Source organism: Thunnus albacares, chromosome 11 (assembly GCF_914725855.1).
Source record: "Thunnus albacares chromosome 11, fThuAlb1.1, whole genome shotgun sequence".
In the NCBI taxonomy this organism is placed as follows: Eukaryota; Metazoa; Chordata; class Actinopteri; order Scombriformes; family Scombridae; genus Thunnus; species Thunnus albacares.
In genome coordinates this window covers 10,511,433-10,524,059 of record NC_058116.1, presented here as the reverse complement: position 1 = coordinate 10,524,059, position 12,627 = coordinate 10,511,433, and the positions used below count along the sequence as shown (strand labels likewise).

General features: G+C 41.3%; 1 protein-coding gene across 6 annotated transcripts in view; it reads right to left on the bottom strand.

Annotated features, from left to right (window-relative positions):
- Positions 1–12,627, bottom strand: part of LOC122991796 (target of Nesh-SH3) — a 49,760-nt gene that overhangs the window by 1,158 nt on the left and 35,975 nt on the right. For 3 of the 6 annotated variants that reach the window (XM_044365127.1, XM_044365125.1, XM_044365126.1), the window contains 13 exons: positions 10,740–12,080; positions 10,127–10,204; positions 9,542–9,715; positions 8,683–8,748; positions 5,893–5,955; positions 4,930–5,052; positions 4,456–4,545; positions 4,092–4,304; positions 3,163–3,268; positions 2,114–2,193; positions 1,484–1,513; positions 1,188–1,346; positions 85–207 (listed from right to left, as the gene is read on the bottom strand). In XM_044365127.1, coding sequence (XP_044221062.1) covers positions 85–207; positions 1,188–1,346; positions 1,484–1,513; positions 2,114–2,193; positions 3,163–3,268; positions 4,092–4,304; positions 4,456–4,545; positions 4,930–5,052; positions 5,893–5,955; positions 8,683–8,748; positions 9,542–9,715; positions 10,127–10,204; positions 10,740–12,080 — 2,646 coding nt within the window. The remainder of the gene's footprint in view (positions 1–84; positions 208–1,187; positions 1,347–1,483; positions 1,514–2,113; positions 2,194–3,162; positions 3,269–4,091; positions 4,305–4,455; positions 4,546–4,929; positions 5,053–5,892; positions 5,956–8,682; positions 8,749–9,541; positions 9,716–10,126; positions 10,205–10,739; positions 12,081–12,627) is intronic. The other 3 variants (XM_044365128.1, XM_044365129.1, XM_044365131.1) reach the window with 2 other exon arrangements.

The window sequence follows — 12,627 nt, the reverse complement described above, 5'->3', positions numbered from 1 at the left end:
GTATAAAAAAAGAGAAGGGATGAGAGTCTACATAATGAAAACCAGTATTAATGATTCATTAATGGTTATGGTAAACCAAAATACCTTGTCTGCCTGGTAGCTGGTCAGCTAACATCTGGGTGCCAGTCCGTCCATCCAGGAAAGAGTCCACAAACTGACAGTGGTCCTCACCATGCCCTGCCTGATCTCCAATGTTGTAGAACTTCCCTGCAGAGATGGAGGAGAAAGTATGTTTTTGGCTATTAAAGAAATCAGGGCACAGGACCAATTTTCTGTCTGGGGCTGTAATTGGTTTGACTTCATGATTCATTAGAAAAGGTCTTGGAGGAAGGTGTCAGGAGAAGAGTTCAAACTACACTTCAGTTTGAAGGACATCCTCTGTTTTGTGTTTAGAAAGTGTTTTGTGCTAACAGTCGTGAAACCTTTGAAAAGTATGTTTTTTTCTGAGATATGGGTTGTATTTTTGAAATAAGTTCTATGGTTTTGTTTCTTATGTATTCTTGTTACAATTTTTTTTATTTAATATTTTTCAGCTGTTTAATGGTCCTGTTTTCAGGTGCATCACTCATGGTTGGCTTTTTATTTATTAAGTGATTGATTGTAATAAATACATGACCACACAAAGAATCGGATTCCGGTTTCCAGTGGCTCTAAATGTACTTGCATACAATGTACACTTTTGCACACATGTAAATATACAGCTAAAGACGTACAGCAAGCTAACAGAGATCAGCAGACATAAACATATAGCTGTTATGTACAGACTTGTGACTGACTTGTGTCTATTTTGTCACTGTACAGGAGCGACCAATCTAATTCTCTCTGGACCATCTTCAGATCTTGAATAAAATGATCTAACCTAATTTCCTAATTTAACATCATCAAGACAACATAGCTGCAAATTCATTAATGGGCACATAGATACCCTGAGCCAGTCCAACCATGTTTCAAATCCACAGCAGACCTAATAAGTGAAATAAGTGAAGAATTGCATGTTCCTCTATGGATTCAGGACATTTTAACCCCTTAATAATGTTGCCAGAAATGCACAGTTATGTTATGTAAAACAAGGAAGTTCCCACGGAGCTGATATTTTGGAGATTAAATGTTTTCAGAAGTGATTTGTAATTTGCTGGTGGCCATAAGGAGCTGCTTAGTTCATTAATGTTTCAGTGGGCTGTAGTTACCATTGAGAGAGTCACTCAGGTAGATCTTGTATCTCAGAGAGTTGCAGAGCTGGATACCCACAAACTTTCGGTACCAAGTTCTCTTGACATACTGCTTCCCGTTGCATTCAGAGTAGGCATCGGTTTTAAATGGGAACTGAGTCCAGATGGCATCTTTTCCTGTGAGGAAATCATTAGATGCAAAAATGCTTAACGCATGTTATGTATATGACCAAAAACCAGGGAACATTCAACATTTTAAAATAGCATCAATTTTCTGCAACATACTGACGATAAGAGGAAAGGGCCATATTCACCTGAAACATGTTCGCTCACTCGAGGATCCGCTGCAATTTTGAGGGAAAGTTGCAATGAGTAACGTCATCAGAACAACTTACAATTAATACACAGTCATGAGACATCTTGGATATTGTGTTAGATGAATCCAAACTTGTATTAGAGCCCATTTGGCACAGTATTTACAGTGTTAAGCCCCAAAAGGCATGGCTTTGATTGCACAGGGACGCCACAAGACGCCAATTAAGCACAGCATTCCCTTCTTAGTGTTGTCATCATGAGTTTAAAAACACAACAGTTGATACTTCAGCTGCACTATGATCAGTGCAAATTTAGCTTCTAAATTAGCTTATCCTAATTACCAGGTGGATGATATGCCTCTGTTAGAAACCTCAGAGGACATCTGGTGAGCTGACAACACCCTTGAGTCTTAATCAGTCGGACCCCTTTACCATGTTGAAATCATTACACTAACAACTGCCTAATAGCCCACCCTCTGGGATGCTAAACAACGCTAATCATAGTCTGATGATTACCTACATATACAGTGGCGTTGACATGCAACTAATTATGTAAGAGAAAACACATCAGGGTTTATCAGGGATTTCCTCTTATGGTTAAAATGGATTAGATGTTTTGTAAAAACTTGCCTGATTCTGTGCTGAAAGACACAGGCTCACTGGAGGGTCCGCTTCCCAGCTCATTCTTCGGTGTTACTTTGAATTCATAACTGAAACAAGAATTACACATTAAGAACAAGAAATTTGAGACATACAGAAAAAGGAGTAAAACGTGTAATCCAAACTTCGAGGAGTTTTCAACCTGAATTCCTCCCTCCTCCAGAACTGAGACTCTGAGATATTTTCATGCCTTGGACAGCAAAGTAAGAAGGGTCACACACACACACACACACACACACACTCCGTCTCACACACTCACGCACAAGCACACATAGATGATGGTTATTCCATGTGCTGTGCTCAGATGTCCTGGCAATCGTTGGGTTAGCAAACCCAGCCCAAGGGAGGGTTCTGGTGAGTTTTGAGACTCCAGATGCTGAGATCTAATTAAAAACTCAGTGACCCATTCCAGCCAGATTTACTCAGCTTTCGTGTCTCCTTGGACATTTTGCATGTGCAAAACCAAACGTGATTCACTGCATTGACTTGTGCAAGGGAATTTGAAAAAGATGAGGTCTACTGTGAACCGTACTAATGTAATCAGCCAGTATCTCAAGCCTAACGTATTTGTTAAGCAAAAGGTTTGTATTTAAATCTTGTAAGCATGATGGTTGTTCCTAATCTGTACAAATGGAAGACTTCAGAAAGAGATACATCCTGATGAGTTCAGATACATACTGATAAAAGACATATTAAAGGATGGATTCACAATTTTTCAAGTATGTCTCAAAACAACAGTCAGGTGCCCAAATGAACACTGACATAGGTTTTTCTTGCCATATTCATTCCCCTTATTCATACTGCCCATTAGAAGATCCCTTCATAATCCAATTACAATGTAAGTGATGGGGGCTAAAATCCACAGTCCTCCTTCTGTGCAAAAATGTATTAAAAAGTTTATCTAGAGCTAATATGAAGTTTCAGCTGTCCAAATGATTCAAATCAAGTAGATATCTTTCAGTGTTACAGTCTTTGTGAACCTATCCTTTAATGTCTAGCTGCAGTCTTCTGTTACATACCTGCTCTCTGGTTTGAGATTCTCTACTGCTGTGTGTGTCTGGTTTGTCGTCAGTATGGACACCTCCTCTCCATGAGGTCCTTTAGTGGTGGATATAACCTCATACTCTGACAAAGGAGCAGAAAAATCCCCAATGTGCTTTTAATAAAACAAACATGCTCTAAATTTCAACTCTAAACAACTACACATTATCAACACCATTCATTTGTCAGGAAATGATTTCTTAAAGTCCCCCTCCAGTTAAAAAGATTTTCTCTTCTTGGTCCTTCAGTTGGATGTTTGAGCTTCACTGAGCAGAATGATGTAAAGTTTGACACTAAAACCTGTTTTCACATTCATCTGCTGAAGCTTAAATCTGAGTTTAAGGCATGTACCTACGAGCGTGATTTGTGACGTCACAACTAGTTTGGAGGCAATGGAGGAGATTTTTCAATGATGGAGAAGGATTAAATGTTATTTCAAGAATTTTTTTACAAGGTAACTGAACATTTTTGTGGAAAAAACATATCAGACACAATGTATTATTCCAAGCAGAGGATTTTTATATCTCCTGGAGGGGATCTTTAACCATTAGTAAAGCCAATATATAAACCCTTTCCATAAACCATCATTAGAAAGTAATAGTAAAATATATTTGGATGCAATGGAGGCCTTTAAACTTCACATTTCAACCCCAACCATCACATTTTGCTCTATGTTCTCACATTGCTCTCATCAAAATAACCAACACTGCACTCGCCTCTATCTCTACAAACTTCTTAAATGGACACACAGCATCATTCATAACCGACTCATCTATCCATGGCCATCACTTTGTCACTCATAAAACATGTTTCCAAGGGATTTATTGAATGTCTTAAAACAAAATTCACCATTTTAATCATTAACTCTATTTTTAAAGTGTCCGCCTTTCGTTTGAATTTACTGTACCTCTGGTTTCATTGTCGGTTTTCTGCCAGTCAAGAATGACAAAAGATGGGCAACCTTCCACAGTAACCACAGTGAGATTGGAGGGCGGTACGCGGGGAGGACCAGTCACATTCTGATCACTGCCCTCCTCCTCATCAGGGAAATAAGCGAGGGAGGAGGTGATAGAGCACGGCTCATCTGGCTTTTTATCTGTCTTATAGATCACATGAGGAGCTGTGGACAGGTACAATAAGAATAGGAGTTACAGTATTCACGTCATATCCCAGCCTTAACACACACAGTATGTTGCTACAGAGCTGTTGATGTTAATAATGAAGCATTTAAATCTGCAGTGGAAATGTAAAATGGCCTGATGAAGTCTTACCCACAAAGCGCTTCCTGCCCATGATGTCTAAATCTGATGCAGGCAAGGGCCTGAATATGGAGGAGTTGTCATTTAGGTCAAAACGGCTGCCTGAAAAGGAAACAGAGAGAGGAGTTGGAGTTAGTTTGATGTGCCAACAGTCCCTGGCAGCTCTCTCTGTCCTTATTTTTACAGCTCTGGCCCAGGTCAACGACCAGCCCGCCCAGCACCTGCTCTGGCCGGCACTCTGGCTCTCTGTCTGCCTATTCATATTCAACATTTTCTTGTTTTTCCGTCTCTACTACTAATATACAATACACACCTGCAAGCTACATCACCTGATTATCAGATGCATGCATTGTCTCATACTCTCACACTCACAGCTTTTTCAGTTACATATGCTCTCACATTCATGGAGGTCATTTTGCTATATTAAAGCAGCTATGATGTTGATGATGATGTAACACTCCTCTATGATATTAAAAGTACTCATACTGTTTATGGCTGGGGCAGAGGAGGTTGTCTGCTGTCTGCGCTCTTGTTTAGGTTTGGCTGTGACCAGTGGGAATGGCTTCAAGATGGACTCCTTGTCTCCTTGTTTCAGGTCCATGGGTTTATCTGAGGACAGAGAGCAGGAGGAGGAGAGATCAGTTATTCACCCTCATCATCTGACTCACAGTCATACACAGTTGTGATCCATCTGCTCTGGCCATCCTCACTGAGCAACTCAGTGGCCTTTTCCTGGCTGCTGAAAGATCAGAGATTACTTGTTGTGTAATATCTTTTGTGCTCTTTATAGGGGGAAAAGGTCTGCCAGAATACATTTACTGACACCAAGGGTGCCCAGATGCTCAGAACCATAGTGCGCTCACACACACACACACACACTGGCTTTGTGCACACAAGTACAATTATTTGAATCACAGTGAGACAGGAGAGTGAGCGAGAAAACAGTGAGTGAAACAAAAAAAGCCTCAGCGACAAGACATCTGTGATGAGCTGTAATGTTAAGGTAAATGCTGGTTTGTGCATTAGGACACCTTGTACATTTTATTGCAAGCTACTGTAGTTTGAGAGTTGTGAGCCCTTTTTATTTGCAGAGGATAACTTAAAGCAGCGGTTCTCAAACTGGTAGGTGTAGAAGCATTGCAGCATTGCAGCATGACCTTGTGGAAAAATGCGGAGTGGAACTAAAGTTGAATAAATCTGATACATGTGGGAGTAATAAACAAACAAGAGTGCTTTCACGCTAGCAGATTCATTTTAACAAGCTTCATTCAAACAACAAAATAAGTGTCATGTTTCATAATATTTTCTGCATTGAAAGGGGAGCATGGAAAAAGAGGTTTGAGCACCAATGGCTTAAGGAGCAGCTTAGTTTAAGCTGTTGTGTGCTTAATTACAGTATACAAGACAAAGTGCAGCAGTGTTCAGTGCAGCCATCACTGTCGCCCTCACCATGGTCACTAGGTTTTCCCACCAGGTTGGTTCTCTTGTTGACAGGAATAGAGGGACGCAGAACTGCAGGGAATCATGGGAAACAGAGTCCATTTCAGATTTAGAGTCACAACTGAGACAGAGCAACAGGTGGTCGGCACTGAAGAGGAGATACACAACTGAAAACAAATGATGGTTATTTTAATTGTGCAATAATGGTGAAAGAATGTTGTGTTTATGGGTTTGAAAACAGAGGGATATTTAGCAATGCAGGAGACTGCTGTAATGCTGTGGGCTGTGAAATGAGTGTACACATACACACACACAGGCATAATACAAGGGACAATAAAGCACATAAAAAGCCAGGCAGATTGCATGTGAAGTGCTGCCGCAGAGCACTGCCATGGTCTATGACTGATGAAAACCATGTCAGTGTTAAACTACCTTGAAGCCCGTTTTATCCACTCAACCTAAAAAACACTCCAGAGGAATAACCAACAAATTATAAAAAGTTAATCCTAAAGATGATAGCTAAGTAGCAGATCCAATAACTTTTTTATAAGATTTTGACTCTGTTCTATTAAAAATTATTTTGGATCAGTTGCAATTGGACCACCGAATTTTCCACAAAATTCCCGCATTACAAAGCTACAATAAAATAAAGTTCAAGCCAAGCTATGAGATGAAAACCAGATCGGTTTCAATCTAAACTGAACACAAGGAATGAGTTGGCTTTAATGAGCTGCATAAGTAATCACAAGAAAGTGCAAGGTTTTGAAATGAAAACATCTTTGCAACAAACCTTCAAAGTCAGATTTTAAATGTAAAGAATTTAGCATGATTTAATGTCATTAAACAAGCAAATCTTACTAAATCTTGTTGTGATATCTTAGAGGAGGTAGAGAAGCCCTGAATGTCTTGACATACGAAATCTCTTTTACTTATTTCATATCTGAGCTGTTTATATATAACCTGTTTTAAGAGTTGGGATTAATTTCTAAAGTATCCACTCCCTTTGCCAGTCATCACTCTCTTATCTCAGAGATTCATTAGTGCTCATTCTGACAACATAATTCTGTAGTTGTCTAAGCTATCCATATCGAGGCCAAAATACCTCAAAAACATTTCTCTTGGACTTGTTTCCTCCCTGGGCATTGCTGGAGTTGACCTCACCGTAGTCTGCATAAATCAATGATCTCTGACTTATACTCTCAAGAGAAACATCATCTGCCAATAAGTCTGACTGATGAACACTGAGAATACATTCAAGGAGTGTCTCTGACTCACACATGGTATAGCTAATGGCAAGCATATGCTTATACATGAAGTCACACAATGGTGATGCAGTAATTTGAATGCCAGCCTCAACAAATACAAATAGAGTGATGTCATGCTTTAACTGGGCAATGAATGAAAACAGAGCCATAGTGATGTAATGTGATATGATGTGATGCAACAATACATATGTCAACAATACATCTACATGTTTATAATATAATCTGGCCGACATCCTATAGTTTCTACAGTGGATGCTTTTGAATTCCTGTTGTACAATAAACTTCCCAAATAGCAAGCCGAGCGCCTGATGTGCTGAAAGCCTCAGAGTGAGATCTGTAAATTTAAAATAGATTTGAGTGGTGGTTTCCGTCAGATAACTTCTTCTAACATCTTCAGGGTGAGAATGTGAAAATAAAAGCAATCAAAACACAGATATTTACGTTCAGTCTAGGAAAATATTCCCACTGAAATATATACCAGTGTCTCAGGGGTTGTTGTTTTTGCAACACACACTCAGATTTTATGGATGGGATTCATGAATGGACACTGTCCATTACACACCTGCAGTCCACTATAAGCACAGTTTTGAAATAAATTCAATTTGAAATGCCAATGTGAAACTGAGCGCTATAAAACTGTTGAGGACATGCTCTAATTCGCGTTTCGCCAAAGCATGCTCTAACTTTTGCTTACTGTACTGAGTAGCAGAGTGCTGTTCAGTTTAATGAGTTAGTAATGATGATATTACTAACTCAGTTTCATGTCATTTATTTCCTTCATAAAGGAAGCAAGGTGGACTATGTGTAGATTCTGTCTTTTAAAAAAGGTACAAATGGTCATTAGGAGCTTTGTGCTTTGATGTGTTGCAGGGTGGCAGGCAAAACAACTATTCTTTTCTGTAGAGGTGCTTCCAGAGAGCCTTGCGACTCCTTAAAGACCTCTGAAACCACCCAAGTTTCCAGAAATAACACACACCAGCTGTGACATGAGACTGAAGCACAACCTCTCTTCACAACTCCAAGCAACAAGGAGTGAGCGAATCGTCACCATTAATTTATGTGGTCTAGACGTGGTTTGCATTACTACTTGAGATGGATTCAATTACTCTAATTAACTGAGCCTGCCTGGCAGAATGGAAATAATGTGATTGACCAAGAAAAAAGGGTAGACCACATTCACCTTTCCCAACAAGCAGGCTGAAGCTGTTCTAAAACTAATTCAAACCAGTTCCTGATTACAAATTCATATGTGCCGTAGACTAAATAATGTGGCGAGGACAAGTATATGCCAAAATTAGAGTTATGTGGCTTCAGTCTCAGTCAAGTACACGCTACTGGGACTATACATATTTGAAAACACAGACCACAGCTAGACACAAAACATCACACTGACAGGCAAGTTGAAAATCACAAAGCATGAGAGGATTGTGACAAAAGCACAGATCAGTGTGACTGTGTGGGACAGGACATAACAGTGCCTCATAGGTTAGTGAGTGAGGAACACTGAAAGATGATTATCTTGGTTTGTCTTTACCAGTTTTGTCTTTGGGCCACACCACAGGTTTAGGAAGAGCATTGCCCCTATGATGCGCCCCATCGGCTGTTGGAGGGAGAAAAAGGTCTGTTATAAAATGTTTTGTGTCAGTGTAATATACATACCAAATAAGAAGAAAGTCAGAAAAGAGAAAAAAAGATTTTACTTTTGCCTGTCTCACTATTGAATGTCAGCTGGAGACTTGCTTGTGTTTTTAGCCTGCTTTTACAGATGTGCTGGATATACAAACGGAATTGGCATGACTTTAAAACATAAATTCTATCTCTTGGCATTTCTCATTATCCATTCTTCTATAACTCTTTGGGGAGTGTGCGGGTGTGTTTGGGAGAGGAAGAGATACAGAGAGAGGAAGAAAAAGAAAGACTGGCTATGGTGGCTGTACTGTCTGCCCAGTGCTTGGCTTGGCATGGCTGGTGTAAAATGTGGTGTATCCTGGCCAGTGCTGTGGCCAGACTTCCCACCGGGCCAACAAGAGGGACCATAAATCATGTTAACGATCATGACCCCAGAGACGCCACTGCTGCTCATGGTAAAGGTGTGAAATACACACCGAAAGAGAGGGCCACAGAGCACATGTGGCAGAGCATGGAGAGCACATGGACTGTAACAGGAGATAAAGCAGAAGATAGAGTGAGAGGGATAAAGGTACAGGCATTCTATTGTATGAATTAAAACACAGATCATGTGCTAAATCAAGAGTCTGTTTGAGTCTGTTTGTCTTCTTCTGTAGATGCACAGCTGCAGACAAAAGAATGAGAGAGTGCTGACAGGAGAGGATAATCTGAGGTAGCTGCTTGGGAAGAGGGATTTAGAGGAAAGGAAGTGAGTGCTCCATTACCCCCAGGTGTGCTGGGGAATATCTTGGGTTGAGAGTATGGTCTGACACCATTACGAGTGGAATGAGGAGGAACTCTGGTGCGAGACTGCGTTGTGTTTCTTCCTGCTGGAGGAGCTGATGAGCTAATGGGAAAACGAGGGACTTCAGCAATGGAGGATCTGGTGACGCCAGTACCTAGATGAGCAGAGAGGCAATTGGGGAGGTTAGGGTTGATCCTTTTCCGAGCTTGATAGCTTTACCTAGATGGAATAAATGATAGTGCAAGTCAGTGAAAAGAAAGTAGAAGAGTGGACGATGAGTGAAATGACAGAGAGGCATAAATGAAAATCTGAGAAAGAAAAGTTAGCCAGACTGCGCTGGTTGTGAATGGGCAGGAGTGAGGTGAGTGTTCTGGGCTGATAATGAAGGCACACATGGAGGCAGGGACAATGATGGGGTGGGGTGTGTAGGGCGTAAGAATGGAGATGGAGATGGGGAAGCGGTGACATCATCCAATGGTTTGAAGTACAACTGAAAGCGTTGGGTTCCATGGGTGGCTTGACGAAAGCAGAGATGGTAATGGGACAAACTTGTCATGGTGTTTACCATGATTGTAACTACCAGCCTTCTCTGTAGCCAGGGCAGGTCTTGGTAGAGGCTTGCCCTCTTCTGGTGGACTAGGAGCTGTATGAAAGAAAACTCACTATTTATTCACTATAACTCAACACTATTAAATCATTATTATTTAAGATAATATGTATACAAATATAATTTGACTTTTAAAAGGAGCATGTCCTACCCCTATTTCTTAAAACACAATGAGATTATTGTTGGTTTTAAATCAATGGTAACTAGAAAGGGCATTTTTTTGTGATTTTGACACATAAAGAGTCAACTCTTACATCTAACAACACAATAGCACACTCTGATTGGAAGACAAATTGATTGCACAGGCTAACTTTGTTTTACCAGTTGAGAACATTTAATAAAGGTATCGAAGGTTGCTAAACATTTTAGCAACTCATTGAGATTAACCGAAAATCTTAATTTAACTGATTTTATTTACTAGATTCTGACAATAACTATCCAAGTTTTCTTTGAAAACTCAATACATATACAACAAAAAATTTAATTAATATGCCCCTTTTAAAATGTAATTTTAGATAATGTCTTAATACTTAAGTGTGGATTTCTGATGGGAAGAAAGTAGGGTCTTTACCCGTAGGGACTCCCTGCCTTGGAGTGACCTTGGTGAGATCAGAGTGGGTCCTGGTCTTAGGAGGTTGTGGTCGGGGCCTAGATGCAGGGTGTGGCTCGGGTAGAGGTTCAGAACGGGACTGAGTCTGGGCCAATCTGGGTTGTGATTGGGAAGTGGGTTGAAAATGACGTACGGGATGGGCCTGGGTCTTTGTTGAAGGCCCTGGCTGGGTCTTTGGCCGAGGTCGATCCTTGGTTGGGGTCTTTAGTTCAGGTTGTGGCTTTAGCTTCTTTTTTGACTGAGGATCTGGTTGGGACTTGGGTTGGTTCTTTTCTAGAGGTTGTGTCTTGGGCTTGGGTTGGGAAAAATCACTCTTTGGTTTAGGTGTTTTAGGTGGTTGGGCCTTAGACTGCTGCTTGGTGTGTTTTGGCTCAGGTTTTGGTTTTGGTTGTGGCTGAGGCTGAGGCTGAGGGTTGGTCTTTGGTTGAGGTTGTGGTTGGAAGGTGGGCTGGAAGTGGGCCATTGGTTGAGGTTGTGTTTGAGTTTGTGGCTGAGTTGTAGATTGTGATTGTGGTTGACGTTGGGATTGGGTGTGAGTCTTTGGTTGTGCCTGTTGTGTTTGAAGTATGTGCCGTGGTATTGGTCGAGGTGTTTTAGGATTTGCCACTAATGTGGGCTTGGAAGTGGGTTGAACTTGCAGATGAGGCTTGGTCTGGGTCTTAAGTTGAGGTTGTGTTTGTGGGTGTGTGTGGTGTTTGGGCTGTGTTCTTGAATGAGGTTGTTGTTCAGACTGGAGCTGGGGTGTGGTTTGAGGCTGTAATTGGGGATGTTGCTTTGGCTGAGATTGTGACTGAGTCTGAAGTTTGGGCTGGGATGTTGCTTGGGGTTGTGATTGAGGTTGGCTTTGGGGTATGGGCTGAGATGTTGCTTGGGGTTGTGTTTGACTTAGGGTCTGGACAGTGGGCTGGGATGTCTGTTGGGGGTTGGGCTCAGTTTGGGGATGGTGTATGGGCTGGGATGTTGATTGAGGTTGTAGTTGAGTTGTGTAATGGGGTTTTGGCTGAGGTTGGAGTTGAGGATTCGTCTGGGGCTTTAGTTGAGATTGTTGGGGTTGGGGCTTTGGTTGTGGTGTAGGTCGATACTGCGGCTGTAGCTGGGGGTTTGGCTGAGGTTGTGCATGAGGTTGGGACTGGGGCTTTTGTTGTGGTTGACTCAGAGGATATCCTCCATATTTCTCCACATTTGTCTGGGGGTCTAGCACAGAGGCCATGGTGGCTGAAATGTGTAGTGGAGGGCGTAGCCTGGGAGCTAAGGGGACCTCCAGGAGAGGAGGCAAGAAAGATCTGGAGAGGTCTCCTCCTCCTGGGTGGTGCAAGAGAGAGAAAATATGGCCATGATGCCACAACACTGTGCTGTAAAATATTATTTCAAATATTATATTCTGTAGTAAAGGTTCTTTTATAAAATGAAATAAAACATAATGTTATTTTATTATCTAGAAAATGACAAAAGCAAGACATAAAGGCAATGGCTGAACAGCTGAAATTTAGATCAGCAGAAGTGCCAACAGCTACTGGCCTGAGAACTCACAGATCTCACAGATAATCTTGGACTAAAGCACAGGTTACACAATATCTTCTACCTGGCACCAGTCTGATAGAGGGGATCCAATTTCAAAGGCATACAGACCATATGGAGGTATTTGCAATGTAACAACCGTGTTACTACAGACAGACTCAGCTACCACAGCCAGGATGTCTGTGAGCGACGGCCATCCAAATCCATTGGCTGTGCCTCTATGACACATGAGGGTTTAATAGTCACTGATTGATCGCTTGCTGTGGGATTTTGATGGACCATTCTAAATTGATTGTTCAATCTGATCAGATGCTCATCTCAGTGATGAGAA